General features: G+C 51.3%; 1 protein-coding gene across 17 annotated transcripts in view; it reads left to right on the top strand.

Annotated features, from left to right (window-relative positions):
- Positions 1-23,383, top strand: part of CACNA1C (calcium voltage-gated channel subunit alpha1 C) — a 449,377-nt gene that overhangs the window by 58,851 nt on the left and 367,143 nt on the right. The window contains exon 1 of one of the 17 annotated variants that reach the window (XM_043882605.1): positions 8,478-9,189. The exons of the other annotated variants lie outside the window; for them this stretch is intronic. Coding sequence (XP_043738540.1) covers positions 9,141-9,189 — 49 coding nt within the window. The 5' untranslated portion in view covers positions 8,478-9,140. Of the gene's footprint in view, positions 1-8,477; positions 9,190-23,383 lie in introns of those variants that run through there. 17 annotated transcript variants of the gene reach the window in all.

Below are 23,383 nucleotides of genomic sequence, written 5' to 3'. Positions count from 1 at the left end.
ATTCTCCCATCACAAGGTCATTATGGTTACAACCTTCCCTCTTATGAATTAGAACCATTGACTGATTTTACGATGATTGGAATGGAAACCGATTCAGCTGATTGGAACTTGGCACATCTCTGATCACCCGTAGGTCACGCTCAGAGTTGTTGACTTCCGTCAGTCTGTTAGTCAGGACAGGCAATGGTATACATCGGCAGAGACTTCCAGATTTTGGGGGATTAATATAATAATAGCTTACTTCTCTCTCATGCTACATGTCCAGATGGGGTCAGTGCAAAGGCTCTCCTTCACAAAGGCATTGGGACATCCTGGCCAGTTCATTCTTCTTTATCTCGCAGCTAGTCCATCTGGATTTCAGGGCAGAAGAGAACAAAGGGGCATCACGATGGGCCTCTCATGATCTCAACCTGCAAGGGACACATCCCTCTACTCAAGTGCTTTTGGTCAGAACCAGCCGAATAGTGTGTCCAGATACAGGAGAGAAGTGAATGTTTCCATGTGGCCAGAGTGGAGGAAAACAGAATAGCTTTGGGACTAAACTGCAGTAGAAGTTTATATAGGTGTCACTTGATAAGCAGCATTAGTCAATTTGGGGAAAAAAGTGATCACCAAGGTTTGGTGGTTAATAATGAAATAATGAGGTTCTATTCAATGCAAACAATGACTATAGAAATAGGACTGAACATGAGCAGGGCAGAAAATTTTAATCTGATATGAAATACGGCAATATGGCAAAACTGGTAAACTGTGAAGGAATGTCATTGGTCGTCAAGGATGCTGGTGACACAAGACCTCCCTAGGGCAGTGATGATTCTACAGGGTCATGTGAGGAGACAGTTGGGAGTGCTCTGCCATGACTGAAGGCCGCCAGGTTCTTGGTTGCACCAGGCTCCACCAGGCTGTTGAATGGAAGTGATTTGGCAAGTTAACAATGCTCGCCTCCCAGGAGGCATCCTTTCTGTGTGCCCTGTAAGCCCCCCAGACTCAGCTCTGCCTGCCTCAGATGTGTGATGGGGCACTGAACTTCTGTGAGGGTGGTGGTGATCAGTGATAATGCTTCTGCCCCCGGGGCTTGGAGAATCGCCTTCCAACAGCTTCCCAGAGACAGTGACTAAGCCAGATCTAGTACTCCGTGGGATCAGTCTGAGGGCATTTGGGTTTCCTTCCTGAGGATGTAAATATTTGGAGAGATTCCATTCTGTGTGGCCTGTTTTCATATTCGTGACCTTACCGGATTTGAGACTTTTAGCCTCCAAAAGTGAGAGACAGAAACATATCTGTCATCTTAAACCACCCAGCAAGCTGTCAGTTTTCGGCAGCCTTAAGACATTAACTTCCCAGGTGGTACTAGTGGTAAAGAACTCAGCTGCCAACGCAGGAGACTTTAGAAATGCAGGTTCAATCCCTGGGTCTGGGAGATTCCCTGGAGAAGGAAATGGCAACCCACTCCAGTATTATTGCTTGGAGAATCCCATGGACAGAGGAGCCTGGTGGGCTACAGTCCATGGGGTTGAAAAGAGTCCGACACGACTGAAGTGACTTAGCGAGACACAAGACTGTAACACATGTGGGAACCTGTGTCCATGGTGGCCTTTAAGGCCCTCAGAAGTGGGCAGCTGGGGATGAAGGGGTCTGCGGGGTTTCTTCTGGAGTCAGCAGGTCACCCACAGGAAACTGACTTCCCGGGGGCCTTGACGAGAAGCTAAGAAAATCATTTCAACCATTAATCGGTTTTCATGCATCAGCTTCTCTTTGCAAAAAGCTGTAGGCCATGGGTCCCCATTACTTGGTTTTTCACAGGAGGGGTCCCAGCTGGCTGGGTGCCTTGGCCTGGACTGGTGTCCTGCTGATACAGAACGAGACCCAGATGTGGAGAGCCAGTCGCCAGGGGCAGGCCGGCCACCATCCTGCCGCTATAAGTCTTAGAGTTGAGTTGCTGGAGATCACAAGGGTGGGCCTGTCCTCCCTGGTGTTCCTCCTGTGATGTGAGGATGCTGTGAATGAGGGCTGAGCCCCTTCGCCTCCAAACACTCTGGCCTCCCCTTGGGGCTGAGATGGGGCTGAGTTGCCAGGAGCATTTTCGTTCAATGCAATGTGCATAGATAACATGGCTGTAAAATCAGGTTCCAGTCTAGCCTCTGAGGAAGAATGGCCCTACATGGTCCTATGTGGTCCTTCATGGAGGTAAAGAGGTTTGGAGGGCACATATTATTTGCCTATCACCTTTACCTGGTCTGAAACGCCCACCCTTATCAATACTTTCACATGGACAATCCTGCGGATTAGAAATTAAAGACTGAAATGTATTCCCAGAAGGTCACTGTTACCTGGAGCTCCTGGCCTCTCTCCTCTGCACAAAATGACTGACACTCTAAGTTATCACCTCAGACGGTGAGCGTTTGAGCAAAGATCCTGGACAGGTTATTTCTGCAGGAGGCGGCGGCAGCATTTAGTGTTGAGAGGTGGTCAGGGTGGACAGAGGGAGATGGATGGGAAGGGACCCGTGGGGCTTTGATGGAAGGGTTAATCCAGGCTGACTCCTCAGAGGTATTCCTGGCTGCAGGGGGCTAGTGGGGGTGTGGTTCTGCCCAGCGGTCTGGCTTCCGAAGCTGTGGGCCAGACAGGAAGAAAGGAGAAGAGAAACGTACCCGTCATCCCACCTCCCAAAGAAAGTTACTGTCAACATTTCAGGATGAACACTTTTTAGCCTTTTTCCTAGTTCAAATACACTCTTGCCTTTAAAAGAAAAATGGAATCATAACACACATAAAACTTTATAGCCTGTTTTCTTACAGTGTAAATAGTCTTTGTCCATATCACTGGTATAATTCCTTGTTGTGGTTCACATCTCTGTATGGGTGCTCCCTGGTTTATCCACGAGACGGGTGACAGCAGAGACTCTGAGGACAGACAGCTGGGTTCAGATCACAGGTTTTCCAGCATTCATCAGCTGTGAAGTGACCCTCATATAGCACAGCATAGCCAGCTCTCCATGTCCACAATAGTCTGTAAAACAGGAGTAATGGTGCTTCCCTCATAGGGTTGTTCTGAGGAGCAAATGACCAAAAATCCTTTTTAAAAAACTGAACTATAGTTAATTCACAATACTGTGTTAGTTTCAGGGGTACAGAAAGTGATTTCATTATATACATATATATGTATGTATCTATTCTTTTTCATACTCTTTTCCATTTATGGTTTATTACAGGATATTGCCTATAGCTACCTGTGCTACACAGCAGGTTCTTATTAGTTACCTGTTTTGTGTATGATAGTGTATATGTGTTAATCTTAACCTCCCAATTTACCTCTTCCCTCCTTGCCCCTGGTAACCATAAGCTTATTCTCTCAGGCTGTGACTCTATTTCTGTTTTGTAAATAAGTTCATTTGTACCCTTTTTAAGCTTCCACATATAAGTGATATTATATGATATTTCTCCTTCTCTGTCTGACTTACTTCACTAAGGAGGATAGTTTCTAGGTCCATTCACATCACGGCAAATGCCTTTATCTCATTCTTTTTTATGGGTGAGTAATATTCCATTGTGTAAACTGTATAAATACACCACATCTTCCTTATCCATTCTGTTGATGGACATTTAGTTTTCTTCCATGTCTTGGCTATTACAAACAGTGCTGCTTTGAACATTGGGGTGCATGTATCTTTTTGAATTAGAGTTTTCATCTTTTCTGGATATATGCCTAGGAGTCGGATTGCTGGATCATATGGTAACTCTGTTTTTAGTTTTTTGGGAACCTCCATACTGTTTTCCGGGCTTCCCGGGTGGCACAGTGGTAAAGAATCTGCTTGCCAATGCAGGAGATGCAAGATGGGCAGGTTTGATCCCTAGGTTGGGAAGATTCCCCTGGAGCAGGAAATGGCAACCCACTCCCATATTCTTGCCTGGAGAATCCCATGGATGGAGGAGCCTGGTGGGCTACAGTCCATGGGGTTGCAAAGAGTCGGACACCACTGAGCACTCAGTATACTGTTTTCAATAGTGGCTGCTACAATAATGTCTTACTATTTTCACCTAACCAACCTTTTATGTTGGGTATTTAGATTTTTTTCCAAGTTTTTCACTCTTACAAATGTATTGTAATTAACAAATTCAGTGCACTCTTAATTGCTTCCAAAAAAAAATTTTGTGATCACTTTAAGGAATATTTTCCAGAATGAATCATGCACTCAACATACAGTGAGTGTCCCTGTACACCAAGCATTAGACTCACACAAAGAAAAATGAACACAGTTCTCTTTCTGAAGACATTTAAGATGTAGTGGGAAGAGGGCTGGAGAAAAGGCACCTTCGCATCCAGATATTACACCATACACAACACCGGAAGAGTGCTTGTCTGTAGCACCCCGCCCAGGAGAGCAGAGGCGAGAGCCTCACCGGGGGGTACAGTCAGGTCACGAAAGACAGAAAGATCCCTCCTTGGCTCCCACCACCTCCCAAACCTCAGTAGGAATTCGGGATGGCTTCTGTTTGACACATTGAGAATCTGTTCCTTGGAAAGGGAGCACCCAGGGATGTGTTCCAAAATGAGAAGCTGAGATATGGGTGCTCGTTGGAAGACCAAATATTTAGAAAGTACCTTTTTCTGGAAGGCAAAGAACACGTTTCACAGCTGAAAAGAGAAGTGAAAAACGAAACTGGAGAGGCATGAAGGTAATATTTACTTGCTAGATTTACATGGCGCCTACCTGGAGAAAAGCCTGGCTGTAAATCCTGCCGGTGCCCCTGACACGGGGCACCAGCTCTCAGTCACCCAGCTCCCTGTGAACCCCCTAAGGCATACTTTGCAATCATTTTGTTGTGGTTGTTCAGTCGCTAAGTCATGTCTGATTCTTTGTGACCCCACAGGCAACAATAAAGATAAATAAAAATAAATAAGAGACAAATAATAAGAAAAAAAAGAGTTCACAGAGTGAGTGGGCTATCATTTATTCCGAAACCCAAAGATAGGTTTTCATCTTTAATTCTCAACTTCTAGCTACTGTGTTGTTGTTTAGTCACTCAGTAGTATCTGACTCTTTGCGACCCCATGGACTGCAGCGAGCCAGGCTTCCCTGTCCTTCACTATCTCCCAAAGTTTGCTCAAACTCATGCCCACTCTGTTGATGATGCCATCCAACCATCTCATCCTCTGTCATCCCCTTCTCCTCCTGCCCTCAATCTTTCCCAGCATCAGGGTCTTTTGCAATGAGTCAGCTCTTCACATCAGGCGGCCAAAGTATTAGAGCTTCAGCTTCAGCATCAGTCCTTCCAATGAATATCAGGGTTGATTTCCTTTAGGGTTGACTGGTTTGATCTCCCTGCTGTTCAAGAGACTCTCAAGAGTCTTCTCCAGTGCCACAATTTGAAAGCAACAATTCTTCTTTGTGTTCAGCCTTTTTTATGGTCCAACTCTCATATCCATACATGGCTACTGGAAAAACCATACCTTTGACTACATGGACCTTTGTAGGCAAAGTAATGTCTCTGCTTTTTAATGAGCTGTCTAGGTCTGTCATAGCTTTTCTCTCAAGAAGCAGGCTCCACAACTTACCAACCGGATGATTCTGGACACACAAAGTCTCTAAGTCTCAGTTTCTGTATCTGTAAAATGGGGATGGCAATCACAACAGTAGCACCAGCATTATCCTTGCACTGAGGATGAAAGGAAATAACGTGATGGAACACCTGTCACAGCCCAGCCCACTGAGCACTGTCCGATATTGTCATTATTCCTTTATTGCAGTGTGTTCAGTTCAGTTCAGTTGCTCAGTCGTGTCCGACTCTTTGCGACCCCATGAATCGCAGCACGCCAGGCCTCCCTGTCCACCACAAACTCCCGGAGTTTACTCAAACTCATGCCCATCAAGTCGGTGATGCCATCCAGCCATCTCATCCTCTGTCGTCCCCTTCTCCTCCTGCCCCCAATCCCTCCCAGCATCAGGGTCTTTTCCAATGAGTCAACTCTTCACATCAGGTGGCCAAAGTACTGGAGTTTCAACTTCAGCATCAGTCCTTCCAATGAACACCCAGGACTGATCTCCTTTAGGATGGATTGGGTGGCTCTCCTTGCAGTCCAAGGGACTCTCAAGAGTCTTCTCCAACACCACAGTTCAAAAGCATCATTTTTTCGGTGCTCTGCAGTGTGTAGAGGGGTGCAAAACAATTTTAGTATTAGTTTAAACAAATAAACAGGTGCACGGACCTCTGAAACACAGTCTATGATGGTGCACTCTAAAGCTAAATGGAAGGGATCTTCAGATTTGTGTCATTTCTGATTTTTCTCTTAGCTTGAAAATTGAGTGTGAACACACCAGAATGGTAAAGAAGCCAGATTTCTCTCCTAACCAACCAAATCTAGACCACTGTTCACGGTAGAATGAAGAAGATGGATAAAGCTTAATACCTCTCACAGGGGCCTTGGCATTGTAAGCTGGGGCCCAAACCCTTGGCCCAAGGAACGGGGCTGAACCGGTGAGGATTCAGACACGAATCCGGGTGCCTAGGGAGGCATTTTGATGCATACTGTGGTGGCATCTTAGGGACTCCTTCCACACTTTTATTAAGTTAACGACCCTCTGCCAGACGTCGGTCTGCACACTTGAGATAAAGTGGAGTGCAAAAAGGACAGAGATCCCTGCCCTCAAGGGGTTTACAGTTTAGTGGGGGAAACAGTCAATAAACCATACAATAGATGAATAAGTAGACTATATGGTATGTTACACACGGATTAAACAAAAAAATTCAAAGTGGAGGAAGGGGAGACTGAGGGCCCTGGAGGGGCTGCTAGGTGCAGTGGGAGAGTGACTCAGGACCTCTGCATATGCTGAAATCCACGAGTTTTCAAACTCCTTTTATAAAAAGGTGTTTGGCTGTTCCCGGTATCTGCGATTGCATATTGGCGTTCCGTATTCGCGGTTCCACAGGCGCGGACTCAATGAACCATAGATCCATCCGCGGATCCACTATACTAAGTGGGGTGGTCAGGCTGAATCTCGCTGAGAAAGTGTGATTTGAGCAAAGTCTTGAAGAAGATGAGGGGGTTCATCAGGTAGATAGCTGAGGCGGGGATTGCAGGCAGGGCGGGCAGCTACAGCAAAGGGCTCCCGGGGTGTGTGAGTGAGGAGAAGGAGGGGTGTCCTGGAGAGCCTGGGGGCACAGAGCTGGGCGGGTGAGGCTGGATCAGGGACACCAGAGGAGAGGCCGTGAGGGCACCTGGACTCACCAGCCGCGGGTCCCTGGAGGCTGCCCTGAGGGCCTGGCTTTTACTAAGTGAACAGGGAGCCCTGCGGGGGGTGGGGGGTGGGTAGGCGCGGTTGCAGAGAGGTGCTGACATGTGACCCTTTAGGTGGTGTATTGAGAAGATACCCAAGGACAGGAGGGGTTCGAAAGGGGACAGACCCTCTGCAGGAGCTCGAGTGAGGGGCATGTGGGCTTGGGCTGGGGTTGCAGCGGGGGAACTAAGAAGTGGTCACATTCAAGAGTCTTCGGGATTTCCCCGAAGGACCGGATCAGAGAAAGCAATCAAGAACCACTCCAGATCTTTGGTCCCATCAACCGAGAGACGGGGAGCCTGCTGAGGAGCAGGTTTTGCACCGAAAACAAGGAATTCCGCATTGAATCTGTTGGGTTTTGAGATGCCCGAGCGGAGACTGAGTTGGCCATGTAGCCTGGCGTTCAGGAAGACGGGTCTGGGCCGGACACACAAATCTGGTCACACCACGGACTCAGGAGATGGATGGGCTCCCCCCGCGGGGAGGAGGGCGGCTGGGGAGTAGGGTCTGAAAGTAGGAAGCGGGGCGTTTTCCCAAGTGGGAGCTGTAGGCGCCCCTGCCAGGGCCCAGGCAGCCCAAAGTCAGGAGCCCGGGCCTGCAGGGGGTGCCATGGACCTTCCGTGGCTGCCTGAGGACGGGGAGAAAGGTCCGCCGCTCCGGAAGGAAAGAGCTCCGTGGATTCCCGCCGGAGTGGCAGAAATAATTAAGAGGAGAAGGTAAGGATCTCGAGTAGCACACGTGCTCCGGTGCCTCGGAGGAATTAAGAAACCTCGGTCTATTAATCTGCTCAGACATCTGGGCACCGCTGCCTCGCCAGGAGGCTCCGCCCCTCGGGCCCTCTCTCCCTGCCCTGTCTCTCCCCATCCTCGCCTCTCCACGCCACTCGTGCAACCGCCCTGGTCCTAATGGATCAAACAGAGCCTTGGCATCGCGACTCCTTTTGCTCAGTGGCCCGACCCTCCGAGACTCTAGGAGGGCTGATGGCAGCCCCTCCTGGAATTGCGCGCCCGAGGCCTCTCCGCCTTGGCGCCCGCGCAGGACGTGGGGGCCGGGGCGGGGCGCGAGGGGTGTGTCTGGACGGCATGTGGGCCGAGGCGCGGGCGATCCGGCGAGCTGGGGCTCTAGCCGGACTCGAGTCGGCTCCGCGCGCCCCGCGCTGTGCGCCCCGCGCCGTGCGCCCAGCCCCGCGCGCCGCCGCCACATCTGGAAGCGTTCAGCGCGTCCGCCTGGGGCGCGCCGGGCGGGCGGGCGGGGCGGCGGGCCGCGGGGTGAGCGCCGCGCTCCGCGCTCCTGCCCGCGGCTCCCTCTCGCCGCCTCTGCAGAAACAGCTCCTGCCAGAGCGGCGCGCGGCGCGGCCCGGAGCGGCGGCGCCTTCCTGCCTCCTAGCCCTCGGGACTCGCCGGACCTTCGGGCAGAGAAAGCGGAGCCGGGCCGGGCAGGACGCGCCGAGAGCAGGCGGAGACGGTTCGGGCTAGCGGCCGGCGGGCCCTCCCCCCGTCCTGGGGTCCGCGCGCCCCTCTCCCCTTCCGCCTCCTCTAGCTCTGCCTCCTGATTTATTTTCTCAAATGCTGTGGCCGCCAGAGGTGCGGCGCTGAATTCTTGAAAGGGGCCCGGATGTGCTGAGGATGCGTTACAGCCCCGCTGAAGGAGGCAGGAGTGGAAAGGAACGCTTTCTGGTGTTTGATGCAATGATGGGGATCAGGTAATCGTCAGAGGGAAAGAAGAGCTGCTGCAGACCCACGGCTTCCTCGATTCTGCACGAGAACCGCCGGCCCGGAGCAGGGATCAGGGCAGACCCGCTCGGGGGTGTTTGACATTTCCTCCTCTTCGTGGCTTCTTCTCCTGCTCACACGATTCTTGGTCCATGGTCAATGAAAACACGAGGATGTACATTCCGGAGGAGAACCACCAAGGTAAGGCTGGATCCCGCCGCCGCGCCCGTCGGCCTCGCCCGCGCGTCCTTCTCCCAGAGCGGCCGGGGGCCCGCGGGACCCGGGCCGAACCGAGCGGAAAATCCCCGCCCCTCCCCCGCCTGCGCCCGCGGGCCCCCCGAGCCGCGCGTCCGGAGAAATTCCGGGCGAGGGGAAAAGTTCCCAAGTGTCTGCTCCGGCCTCGCTGGCTCGCGCTCGCCAGGGGAGCCCGACTGCCCGGCCGGCGACGCCCCCGGCCCCGCGGGCCGGGGTCCTCGCCTCGCCCGGGCGCGGCTGGGAGCGCGCGCGGGCGCGCGCCCCGCACCAGGCCGGCCGGCGCCCCCGCCCGCTGCCCGGCGCCCCGGCCCTGCGCCCCGGCCCGGGCAGCGCGCTCCAGGGGGCGGGTGGGGCCCGAAAGACGGTTGTGAGTCTCTCGGCGCCTCTCCCTTTCCTTCTCCCTCTCTTTCCCTCCCGCTGTGTCCCCCTCCATCTCTCCCTCTCCCTGTGTCCCTCTTCTCGGCTCACCTACACCCTCCCACCTCTCTGCAGCCACTGACCCCGCGCGCCCACGCCCCGGGTGTTCTTATTCGCACCCACATGCGGGCTAGCACCTGAGGATGTCAGCGGGGGTTAGAAATCGGGCGGTGTGTGGGCTCTGCTTTCTCATGTTTTAAGGCAATAATAAAGGGTGTGCCGAGCTCACGCGGCTGTACACTGTCGCCCAGTGTTTTCCAGCGTCTCCATCCTTGGCATCAAGTGGCAGCCGCTCCCCCTGCGAGGGGGGAAGGCTTTCAGGCAACTCCCCACTTCCTGGAAACTTTCTCCCTCACACCCCCCCACCCCCGCCCATATTAACAAGTTATTATTTTTTGGCACTGCTCAGCAATTAAGGTCAAGATGGAGCGGAGAGGGCTGGTCTTGCTGGAGTGTGGCCGCCTCCAGCTCCGGCTGGGCCTCCCCCATGGCTTCCTCTGCCTCTGGGTGCAGGCTCTGCCTCGCCTCTCCCAGTTTCCCAAGCCTCCCTGTTTACATGCTTCCTTCCAACCTCTTCCTTCTCAGTACCTGTCGCTGTTGGTCCTGCTACTTCCTGGGCACATCAGGTGCTCCTGTGAGGACAGCCTGGTGGAGGGATTGTCTCCGTGTCTCTCCTTTCCAGCCTCCTCTCTCCTTTGCCCCCAGCCTCACCCTTAGCAGGCAGAGTCCCTACCCTTTTGGAGCCAGAGGCCGCCGGGCAGCTTCCCTGGGCTCGGTCCAACCTGAAACTGATCTCCAGCTTGGGTGGCCATGGGGAGACTGTGGCCTCTTTTGGTAGAAAGGATTGTGTCAAGGGCCATGGGTTCTAGGATGAGCCATGGCTTTCGGGTCAGGAGGGCAGCTCTGTCCCCATGTCCCACCCCTCACCTGTTTCCCTGCGCCCCTCCTGATGGAGTCCTGGACGGATTCAGAGGGAGGCGGGAGAGACACAGAAGAAAGGGTGATGTCTGTGAAGAGCGGAGGAGGGTAGGTTTCTGCCCTCGGGGATCCCGGCTCAGTCCAGGCAGCCTTGAAGCGGAGCGCCCAGTGGCCACGTCCTGGCTGTCACCCACAATGGCAGTGACCTGTAGTCATGATTGTTATTCACATGGCGATAATCCTCAGCAGTTCCTAGGGTCCCCTTTCTGTGCAGCACAAATCCTTCTTGGCCCTTTTCCCCCTTCCTTTTGCCCCCCGCCCCGCCCCGTCCCCCAGCGCCTCCTCCCCTCCCATCTGCGGAGAGCAGACATTCAAAGTAGGAGCCGAGGCCCTGTGAGGTCTGCGAGGAAGATGGAGGGGCCGGCAGGCAGCAGGGCGCGTGGCCGGGCGCGCTGCCTTCCCAGCCACACGCCACAAACGCTATGGCAACCTGGATCCCAGTCCTCTCCCTTGAAGCCGCAGTGATTATATAATTCTCGGAGCAGTTTTGCCTCCTTTCCTGGACGTGGTTCTCAGGTGTGAGAGCACCAGGACCCCTGTCTCCCTGCTGCCTTCCCCCTCCTCCCCCCCATCCTTGGCATTGTTGGGGTCTTCCTGGGGCAGGAGGCGAGGAGGAGGGGCAGACCTGGAGGAGCAGGAGTGTCTGCCAGGAAGGGCTGGCTGTGGCTTCGGAACTAACGGGGCGATGGAACATGCCCGGGGTCAGGGTTTCAGGACCCGAGAGGCCTGAGGAGCGGATGATGACGTCGGGCGGGTGGTGACAGGCAGAGTGGAGGGCTGGAGAAGTTGCCGGGGCTGGGGGTTACACCCTCCTCTTCCCATCGCTTAGTGCATGGGTCCTTTCGCCCTGGTTTGCAGTGCTGTGTGTGTGTAGGGGGGCGGTCAGGGTGTGGAGAAGGGGGTCAGCACGTTGGTACAGCCCACAGGTTCCCCGAGGGCTGGCCCCTGACCCCAGGTCCAGGCTGGAAGGGGCTTGTGGGCCTCCCCTCACCTCCATCTCCCATCTGCTCTGGTCGCTTGCCAGCCTCCCACTTTTCTGGGCTGATTTTCCATTGCAGGCTCCAGCTAGCAAATGAGTTTCTTAATAGTCAACCATTTAACAAATAAAACATCAGAATGTCCCTTATCTGCTGGAGATGAGGCAGAGGGGGAGGCGTGTTCTGGGAGTGAAAGACACACCGTGCTTTTCTTTTCAAAGCGGGACTTAGTGATGCGGCAGGACAGTCCTCATCGTAGTAAAGTGATAGCAATCACAGTGAGGGGTCGGAGGGCATTGTTACCTTCACCCCAGCTTGTGCAGGTTGAAGAAGGGGTGACATTAGCTTCTCTTTCTCAGAATCTGCGTGGAGGAACCTGGAGAAAAGGGCTTTTAAGGTTCCAAATACCGTTCCTAGTACCGTTCAGACACTTTCCAGTGTATCAGAGTACTAGACAATCGAATCTATTACAAGAATCAATTATTCATTATTTCCACAGAGCACATGCTAACAGTATTTAAATGTGCGCGCGTGTATGCGCGCATGCAATCACACACACACATACACACACACACTGAATAAAGAAGAGCTATTTTAAATAGATTACACAAGAGCCTAATGCCCTCTGGGGACGTGGTACATGGCAGACAGGAAGACTGGTGATGTAGTCCTTGCACTGTTGCACACCTGTGCCTCTCCTTGGGTGAATGGTTCTCCACAAGTTGATGCTACAGGTACAGGAGATGGTGAGCCATTGGCCCATGAGTCTTGGAGATGACTTGGGACTCTTCCTTCAGTTTTCTCTGTGACTTAGAACTGCCCGAGATGGGTTCTTCTGGGTGTAAGCTGGATGCAGAAGGAGACCCAGGGGTGTCTCGGGTCAGGGTCTGAGGGCCTGCTGATCTTTGTGTCCCCCACCTCCTAGCACAGCCTTGACCCTGGGGGGATGAAAGCAGCTCCCAGACCAGAGGGGCTATGCTTCCTGCCTCCTCCAGGAGATGGCGCTCCAGGGCCTGGGCGTCAGGAGGGGCACCTGCGGTGGGGGGCACAGGTGAGGGCAACCTGGCTGCTATGCCTCGTAGGCATACCTGCCCCAGGGCAGAGGCCCCGAAGACTGGGGTGCCCCGCCGTGCACGTGACATGCCCTCACGACCCCCTTCCCTCTCCAGTACTGAACCCACTTTGGATTTCTCCCACCCCATCATCCCTCCTGCCCCAGCCCTGCAATGACCTCTAGCACAGGCAGCATCCGCTAGGCTGAACCTGTCATGGCCCTGCATTAATATCCTCCCTGTATGTATTTCCTCCCCAGATTAATCTCCCCAGGGCTTGGTGACCAGAGGGGCTGGTGGGTCCCAGGCCTGGCCTGAGGCCCTGCTGAGTGTGGGGCCGGGAGGGGCTGGCCTGTGGGGTTGCTCAAAGGCAAGAAGACGTTCCCCTTAGAAACAACTGGGTAGACACTTCACAGCTCATCTCCGTTTATGAGTCTGGCTGGTGTCCTGGTGTCTGGAATGGCAGCAAAGCTCCTGAGACCTCGGGTAGGAAGTGACTGAGGTCTGTTCTGCTTCTCAGCACTGGGTCCCTGCCCCCCTCCCCTCCTCCCCACCGTGTTCTCATTCCCATCCCTTTCTTTGCTCCACCTCCTAGCATAGCATTGACCCTGGGGGATGAATGAACTTCCTCGGCTGTTGAGGCAAGTTCCTAGGGCCCAGGAGCCCCAGGGATGCTCTGACAGTGCCTGAGGAGCTGAAGCACCCACCCCTCCTGGCCCAAGACCCTCCGGCTGGGGTCGGAGGTCACTCGGTGGTGACCTGTCAGCCGACACCGCCTCACGGAGACTCTGGAGTTCGTGCTCTGCGTTCAAAATCGGGAGACAATTTTATTTTCCAGTGTGGACTAAAGGATACCCGTGAGGGACTTTCCTGGCAGTCCTGTGGTTAAGACGTCACCTTCCAGTGCAGGGGGGGTGCAGGTTCAATCCCTGGTCAGGGAGCTAAGGAGCTACATGCCTTGGGGCCAAAAATCCAAAATGAAAAACAGAAGCAATATTGTAACAGATTCAAAGAAGACTTTAAGAATGGTGCACATCAAAAAAAAAAAAATCTTAAAAAAAAAAAGGAATCAGATGGATTGTTTGGGAAACACCTGGAGACTTAACAACAAGACTAATTAGTGAGATAATCGCCCTGATTGAGTCTGTTTCTAGGTTCTGTCCTCACAGTTGCCTGAGTCTATCGTGGGCTCTGAGGATGAGAGCCGAAGACTGATTAGAAAAAAAATTTTTAAATGGCATGGGGAATTGTTTTTGCAAAATATCAGGTGCTAAATATTTAGTGACATAAGTGCTAAGCGTTCTGATAATGAAGCAACACTCCCAGCCACGACTGTCATTATTAAAATAATTTAGTAAACACCTGTTTTGGTGAACCTCAAGGTTACATACTGTACCAAACAAGTGGAAGTGACAGGATCCCTCTGGGGAAATGGAGGGCCTTCAGCGCTGTTTCAAAGTCGGGTGCAGGGGCTCCCTGGAATCCACGGGGGCAGGAAGCAGGGTGGGGGCTGGCAGGACTCCTGTGTTGTGGGGCCCAGGTCCCAGATGGGTATCCGTTACTTGAGGCCAGGCCTTGACCTGGGGCCCCTGGGGCCTCGCCACTTCTTTGCCGTGTGAGACGGGGTGGGAGCCCTGGAGGGTAGAGCTGGGAGGGGACTTGGCCTCAGGGGCTGCAGGAAGAGGCCCAGCTTCCCGGGGTGTCTGGGAGCATGTGGGGCACACAGCTGCTACTTGTGGGACTGAATTCACCTAGGTGGGGATTTACAGGACAGAGGAGGGCGGTTTGGGCCTGCAGCTCAGGAGACAAAGAGAGGTTGAAAACAGGCCCTCACCTCCCCGGAGCCCTGGGTGACCTCGCTCTGAACGGAGGTCAGAGGTCTAACTAGCCGGAACCGAAACCCCACAGTCCCGTCCACAGGCCCCAGACAGCTCTTCATCACAGGGCCACTTCCCGGTTGTCCTCTGGTGTGTGTGTGAGTGTGTAGGGACAGGGAGGGGGCGGTTCCACACTCGTGTTTTCTGAAGGGTTATCAAGCAGACCTAGAATAAACTCAAGTCTCTTCGGGAATTTACTTTCCAGGATCAGAAGATTTTAGGGGCAAGAGAAACGGTAGGAACCAACGCCGTTTCCAGCTGAGCAAACAGGCCCCTGCAGCGTCACTCAGGAGAGTTGGGCCTGGAACCCACCTCCATTCTCCATCCTCCTGCCATCTCTGGACCTACTCGGTGCCCGCCGATGCTCTCAGAGCATCGCTCAAGGTTTCTGGTTAGACTTGGCTTAATAAACCTCTTGCCCTCCCCCATCCCTCTCCCGACCCTGCTTTTGTTCTGGCTCAAGTCTTTTCTGAGATAGTAGATTTAGAAACAGACTTGGGGCTATCTTTCATTGGAAAGGTTTAAACATTTCTTAGACGACAGAGTAAAAGTTTGTGCGTGTCCACAAGAAGCTCCTGCAAAACTCAGATCACTGTTTTGTGAACGGACATGCCTCCAAGCCTTTTTGTGTGCTCCCCACCTTTCTGCCCCAATCGGGGCTCCCCTGAGGGAGCGACGAGCCTGTGTTGCCAGGCTCCCTTGGCAAGGAGTTGGCAGCTGTTCATGGACCGGCTAGCTTTGTTGTGTGTACAAACCACAGGGCAGGGTGGCCATGCAGGTGAGCTACAGGCAGAACAGGTAGAAAGCATGGGGCGGTCAGGCTGCAGCTGTCAGAGGCCAGGGTGCCCCTGAGTCTACTGAGCTGGGCGAACAAAGGCCCCCCTGCTCCCTTGTCAGGGCTCAACTCCCAGGACCCCTCCTCTTCCCAGGAGACATTTAAAGAAGGAGAGGTCTATGGGAAGGGGGTCATTTGGGGCCTGCCTCCACGATCCCCAGAATCTCTGAGCCTTTGGTGGCTGACCTGATGCTCCCAGAGACTGGAAGACCTTGGAGGCTGAGCTGGTCTTCAGCTTTAGGACCAGGCCTAAGCCCTGCTCACCCTCAGAGGTGTGGCCTCTGAGGTCCCGGGAGGAAGCCACCATTTCAGAACACAGTGTTGCCATCATTTCATGAAATATTCAAGCTGCCCATTTGCCAACAGGGCTTTCTTTTAATACACTCGGCTACTCATGGTGCTGCCTGCTGGAACCTAGCTGAAAAGAAAATAAAATAATCTTGTCTCCTGTCCTTTAGAGAAGCAAGCCAAAACCCAGACAGTAAATGAATGTTCTTCTCCGTATTGCCTGTGGGCAGAAATGTTGAGAAATGTTGATTTGATTACTCAATTAAGCTCTATTTACTTTGTAACCATTGTGTCATGTTCAGTCATTTTTATACTTTTCTCCTTCCAAAATAATCCATGTTGGGCTAAAACCTTTCATAGATGTTAGTTAGCAAAAGTAAAGAAGAGAAAGAAAGAAAAATAAATAAGCCTACACCTAGAAAAATGACTTGGGTCACATTTTTTGACTTGATGTCTTTCTCTGAGATGTTTGAAAGAATCAGGTCCCCATTTTTCATCTGTGGGACGGAGACAGTAATCCTTAGCCAGTCGGCTTTGCAGGGCAGCCCCGAGGCTCCGAATGGAGGCTGGGTGTACATCGCTGTGTGGTGGCAGCTGGCTTTAGCAAATCACAGGACACCAGCCTGTGAGGAAGCAGGGCCATGGAACTTCCGTAGCATTCAAGAAGCGTTGAAGGTGGTGTTGGGTGGCTGACATTATTTAAAACTTCAAGGATGGAAACGTGAAACAAAGAGAAATAGAATCTGAGGCTGCCTGGACAATACCGAATAATCGAAGGAGAAGGGAAAGACCATTCGGAGAGGGCTGGTCTTCTGGTTTTCTTGGCACGTGGCAACCAACCTGAGCCTGTGGGCTCTCAGGACTGTGGGACGAGCTAGAGGGTCAGGACCCAGGGAGGCCAGGCTTCCTCATGACCATGGTCCCCGTGTGTGGCCTGAGGTTGAGGTTCTGCCTTCTGAACTGGACGGAAGTCCTCTGCTAGTCCAGACCTTGAGAGCAGGAGGTTGGGCAATCAACCTGTCCTCACTGTCCATGTGAACTCCCCAAAGCTAAACAACCACTCTTTAGCCCCAGAGGACAGGCCGTCTGGCAAACAAAACTTTGCTTCAAATGTCAACCTTGGCTTTGGAAAATAAGCATTAAAAAAAAAACAAACATATAGCAAACGTGCTGGCGGTTTATAGGTAAGGGGCGGGAGCAATTCCATGCGGCATCTTGAGACACTCATCAAATAGGAAAGGGCTTTAATTTTACATGGGAAGTGACAGACTAGCCTTTAGTTTACTGAAGCAAAAATAATCTCATCGTCAAAATGTGTGCTGGGAAACGTGCGTTTAACTTTGTGCCTTGCACCGCTCGCCACCTGCCTCCCAGCCTCTGGGCCTGTGATCTCTGGGGCATCCATGTCTACATTTTTATTTTTAAAATAATATGTTGTAGCATCCATTGTTCTGTGTTTGTAGATGGGGCAGGAGCAGTATGCTTTGTACTGTCTTCCTACCGTTACATCCTATGTCCATCCTAGGTGTTGCATGCTAAGTCGCTTCAGTCGAGCCTGACTCTTTGCGGCCCTATGGACTGTAGCCCAGCAGGTTCCTCTCCCCATGGGATTCTCCAGGAAACAATACTGGAGTGGGTTGCCATGCCCCTCCTTCAGGGGATCTTCCTGACCCAGGGAACAAACCTGAGTCCCCTGTGTCTCCTTCAGTGGCAGGTGGGTTCTTTACCACTAGCACCACCTGGGAAGCCCCGTGCATCCTATGGGAGGGTGTTAATGACATTTTTCACATGAGGGAACTCAGGAGCAGTGGTCTTGATAACGGGGTCAAGGTCATCCTGATGCTGTTGGAGCCAGGAATTAAGTTCAGGTCTCTTGGACTTCCCAAGCACGTGCTGTCTCTCTCCTCTCCCCACCTGGGGCCGAGGAGAGACGACCTTGGCCAGCCTTGTGTCGCATGGCTTGGATGTGCCCTGTGGAAGCTGCGTCTTCCGCCGGTCATGGCGGTGGACAGACATCTGAGTGCTTGTGCTGCCCTATGGTCACTCCACACGCCTCCGCTTGCCATTCCCTCTCCGAGCTGTGCATTTGTTCCCGAGCTTCCTGCCTGGACCCTGCTTGGTCCTCAGATCCCAGTGGGGACTCCATCTGTCCAGCTTTGGCTTTGAGATGACTGCTTCGTGGCAGGGCCTAGCTTCCCCGCCTTCTTGGAACGTCTCCCCGGTAATCTCCCCCTGGAAATAGGCCCTCCATTCTCCAACCCGGGTCTGATGAGTTTAGGGCCCATCCTTGCAGGCTGAGCTCCCAGACCGCATGCGTTATCCATTTATTTATTTTTAAAGAACATGTTGGTGGAGATATGTCACTTACCATAAAAGATACATTTCATATACCTTTAAAATGTACAGTTTGGTGTTTTTTAGTATGTTTACAGGGTTGTGCAAAGCCTGCACATATTCATCACCCCAGAGACAGAACCCGCACCCACTGATAGTCACTCCCCATCCCTGCTTCTGTCCCCTGCATCTCCGTGTGACTGTGGATTCTCAAGCATCATTGACTGTGATGTTAATCCAGTCACTGGGGCTCACCTGTGCCATCCCACTGCAGGTGGCACATCCCCTGAATTCAGATCTAGGTCACTTGTGACGACCCATCTGATAAACGACCCACCTGATAAATGATGCAGTTAAAAGGAAGCACAGGAGGTCAGTTGGGGACCCAGGTATCACTTGGAGGTGAGATCGAGCACTTTCTTTCAGTTACACAAAAAGTGATTTTAAGGTTTATTTCTTTTAACTCAGCAAAGCTAAGTCTGTAAGGCACATCTACTGATAGCTGAAGATGTGAATTATGACCTTTAAAAATGTTTTATTATAAAATATATATAACAAAGTTTTTCACTTTAACCAGTCTTAAGTATACAGTCCAGTGGCGTGAAGTATATGCACAGCATTGTACAACCATCACCAGACTATTTCCAAAACTCTTTCCTCACTCTAAACAGAAACTCTGTAAGCTCTAAGTAACAACTCCCCATTCCTCCTTCTCCCAGCCTCTGGTAGCATCTAATCTGTTTGTCTGTGAATTTTTCTATTCTAGGTATTTTATTTACGTAGAATCATACTATATTTGTCTGTTTGTGTCTAGCTTATTTTATGTGATGTTTCCGAGGCTCATCCATGTTATATCATGGGTGTCAGAACTTCATTCCTTTTCATGGCTGAATAATATTCCACTGTATGAACCAACCACATTCTGCTTATCCATTTGTCAACTGATGGACACTTGGACTGTTTCTGCCTTTAGGCTACAGTGAATAATGCTGCTGTGAATATCAGTGTACAAGTATCTGAGTTCTTGCTTTCAGTTCTTTAGGGTACAGACTTAGAAATGGAATTTCTGGGTCTGAATTATGGCTTTTTTGTTAGAAGAGCCCATTTCCTCATGTGGCTCCACCATGTCAGAACACGCCATCCTGTGTACACAAGGATATTGTATCAGGGAATTCCACTGTGACGGTCATGAGGGTTAGTGTGTTCCTGAGGCTCCCTGGGCTTGTATCAGAATTTTTACTTTAACTAGGTGTTTAACAATCCAGCAATGAGGAGTGACTGATGCTGCTTCCCTTCCAAAAAACAAAGAAGGTCTCCAGACTCAGCTCAGCCCTCCCCTTCCTGCCAGCAGGGCTCTGGAACGGCAGGAAGCGGGTGTTAGGTAAGACAGAGATAGTTTGTGTGTCCCCATCTGCCTGTGTATAGTCCAGGAGCATCCACTCTGGGAACCATGAGGACCTTGGGAGAGGATGGGTCTTGTGTGGCTAGGCTGAGCCATGCTCTGTGGCCCCACATCTGCACTGGTAGAGGGCTCTATCTCCAGCCTGGGGGCTTGCCTGGGGGTGCTGCTGTGCCCGGGGCTCTTGCCTGCACCTTGCACAACTGCAGTCTAGGCGAGGGAGGGAAAGACACTCAAGGAAAAAGGAGCACTCAGGGAAAAGAGTCAGGAACAGAGGGAGGAGGGGAGGAGACAGTAAGACATGGCGGCCCCATGCGGGGACCAGTGGCCAGTTACTGACTCAGGAAACCCTTTCATTCTTGGGATGGCTATTTTTTTCCATAATTGTTTTGCCTAAAAGTAATAACATCACTTTACTTTTTGGTTGCTCTAGAATACCTTTTCAATCTTGCTCTTGTCTACTATCAACTATCCTTAAAAAAATTGTTTTGAAGTAATGGGACAAGTTTTATGATTTCTATTTTTTCAGATAAGGAAACCTGGGCTTAGAAAATCTGAACAACTTGACTTATTAAGGAAGGAAAAAAAGAATCAGTTTTGGGTTTTTTTTGAGAGCGAGAGAGAAGATCAGATGGTAGACTTTATCTTATCTTTATCTTTGTGGGCTCATATATGTTCTCCCATTTATTCCTGCTGGAGCCCTATTAGAGCCAGACAGCTTTCTGTGCTACAATGGCTTGTTGACTCTTGGTCTCAGCTCCTCCTGTAGCTTGACCGTATTGATCATCCATCAGGGCTTCTTGTCCTGACGCAGGCTGACCTCCAGCCCCACGCCCAGCTCCCCGATTGGCAGGTTCAGCTGGGGCATAAGTGTGTGCGCTCTTTTTCAGATTAGCAGAGTTGAGCATGCTAAGTCAGAATGCAGGTCAGACCTTTGGCAGTCTGATACTTACTTTAATCCGACTCTTAGTAAATCCCCATCTTACGGGCTCTGCCTTTGCATCCCCTCTCTGGTCCTGTGCACAGGTGTGTCTTGGCTGCTATCCAGAGCTGAAAGGTTGCACAGCGTTTCTCCAAGGTCAGAGCCTCTGTCACCGTGTCTGGCTGCCCAAGACCTCCTGGGGATCTGAGCTGCACATCTGAGGGGATTATAGTGACTCAGATGTCATATTTGGTCTGCAGTGGATAAGATCCTGTGGCTCTGTGTTTCAATTATTTAAAAGGCAAAATTTTTGACCTGTGCCTGGCTGTCTAAACGACCAAGTGACAAGGAGCCTTTTCTCAGGATAAATTGACTGTGAAATGCCCTGAAAACGGAGAATCTCATTCCAATTTTGGTGAAAACAATCCTAAAAGTTGCTTTTCCTCTCCCAGATTTGGTGTGGTCCGTCATTCTCACTGTGTTGTTGGGCACCTGCTGTCTGTAAGGTGGTCTGCTCCTGTGACCTTTGGTTACAGCCCCTTGGTTGTCCCTTCCTCTGTGGGTGGGGGGGGGGGTGGTGGGCATGTAGTCCAGAGGGAGGGAAGATGCAGACACCCACGACGGGCAGAGTGTGCCTGGCGTTCCAAAGAGATGAAGATGAAGGGCTCACAGGCTTAAAGAAGGAGATGTACGGTCAAATGGAGTAAACAGGGAAAGCATAGGTGACAGAGCTGGACCTTGAAGGGCGGGCAGATGTAGGTGGGTCCCAGCAGGAAGAGCAGTGTTGACAGGCTCAGGCACTGGAGTTTAGAGGAGTGGGGAGTTGAGTTTGCTTAGAGCACAGCCCTGTCCGGGGAGAAGTGGAGGGAAGGCTGGCATACACGGAGAGCCCTTGCCTTGGGGTGGAGTCTGCCTCTCATTCTGGAAGTTGTGCAAGGCTCTCTGGAGTGTTTGAGCAAGGGTAAGGGGTGACCAGAGCCTTCCAGGAGCCTAGTTAGGTGGCATGGTAGAGTGTGAATTGGGGCCTAAGAGCACAGGTGGAGGGACAGTTCTGAGGCTGCTGTCAAGTCCAGGGGAAGAGGGAAGAAGGGGTTTTCTCAACAAAGTCCTTTATCCAGTGGGTGGGGCTATCTAGGTGGGTGGGGCTATATGGGTGGGTGGGGCTGTCTACCTGGAAACAGCTATCTAGGTGGTTGTTGTTCAGTCACCCAGTTCAGTGCAGTTCAGTCACTCAGTCGTGTCCAGCTCTTTGTGATCCCATGGACTGCAGCACACCAGGCCTCCCTGTCCATCACGAACTCCCATAGTTTACTCAAACTCATGTCCATTGAGTCAATGATGCCATCCAGCCATCTCATCCTCTGTCATCCCCTCCTCCTCCTGCCCTCAATCTTTCCCAGCATCAGGGTCTTTTCAAATGAGTCAGTTCTTCGCATCAGGTGGCCAAATTATTGGCGTTTCAGCTTGAGCATCAGTCCTTCCAATGAATATTCAGGACTGATTTCCTTTAGGATGGACTGGTTGGATCTCCTTCCAGTTCAAGGGACTCTGAAGAGTCTTCTCCAACTCTCCAGTTCAAAAGCATCCACTGTTCGGTGCTCAGCTTTCTTTATAGTCCAACTCTCACATCTATACACAACTACTGGAAAAATCAGAGCTTTGACTAGATGGACCTTTGTTGGCAAAGTAATGTCTCTACTTTTAATATGCTGTATAGGTTGGTCATATCTTTTCTTCCAAGGAGCAAGCATCTTTTAATTTCATGGCTGCAGTCACCATCTGCAGTGATTTTGGCCCCCCCACAAAATAAAGTCTGTCACTGTTTCCCCATCTATTTGCCATGAAGTGATGGGACCAGATGCCATGATGTTGGTTTTCTGAATGTTGAGTTTTAAACCAACTTTTTCACTCTCCTCTTTCACTTTCATCAAGAGGCTCTTTAGTTCTTTTTTGCTTTCTACCATAAGGATGGTGTCATCTGCATATCTGAGGTTATTTCTCCCTGCAGTCTTGATTCCAGCTTGTGCTTCATCCAGCCCAGCATTTCTCATGATGTACTCTGCTGCATATAAGTTAAATAAGCAGGGTGATAATATACAGCCTTGACATACTCCTTTCCTGATTTGGAACCAGTCTGTTGTTCCATGTTCAGATCTAACTGTTGCTTCCTGACCTGCATACAGATTTCTCAAGAAGCAGGTCAGGTGGTCTGGTATTCCCATCTTTTTAAGAATTTTCCACAGTTTGTTGTGATTCACACAGTCAGAGGCTTTGGCATAGTTAATAAAGCAGAAGTAGATGTTTTTCTGTAACTCTTGCTTTTTTGATGATTCAACAGATGTTGGCAATTTGATCTCTGGTTCCTTTGCCTTTTCTAAATCCAGCTTGAACATCTGGAAGTTCATGGTTCACGTACTGTTGAAGTCTGGCTTGGAGAATTTTGAGCATTACTTTACTAGCGTGTGAGATGAGTGCAGTTGTGTGGTAGTTTGAGCATTCTTTGGGACTGGAATGAAAACTGACCCTTTCCAGTCGCTCAGTCGTCTCCAACTCTTTCCAACCCCATTGATGTCTGCATGCCAGGCTTACTGGTCCTTCACCATCTCATGGAGTTTACTCAAACTCATATCCATTGAGTCAGTGATGCCATCTAACCATCTCATCCTCTGTCATCCCCTTCTCCTCCTGCCTTCAATCTTTCCCAGCATCAGGGTCTTTTCCAGTGAGTCAGTCCTTCACATCAGGTGACCAAAGTATTAGAGCTTCAGCTTCAGCATCAGTCCTTCCAATGAATATTCAGGTTTGATTTCTTTTAGGACTGACTGGTTTGATCACCTTGCAGTCCAAGGTACTCGCAAGAGTCTTCTCCAACACTTAGTTCAAAAGCATCACTTCTTTGGTGCTCAGTTTTCTTTATGTTCCAACTCTCACATTCATATCTATCTACTGGAAAAATCATAGCTTTGACTATACAGATCTTTGTTGCCAAGTAACGTCTCTGCTTTTTAATATGTGGTCTGGGTTTGTCATAGCTTTTCCTCCAAGGAGCAAGTGTCTTTTA

Source organism: Cervus elaphus, chromosome 22 (assembly GCF_910594005.1).
Source record: "Cervus elaphus chromosome 22, mCerEla1.1, whole genome shotgun sequence".
Classification (NCBI taxonomy): Eukaryota; Metazoa; Chordata; class Mammalia; order Artiodactyla; family Cervidae; genus Cervus; species Cervus elaphus.
This window is presented reverse-complemented; position numbering and strand designations above follow the sequence as displayed.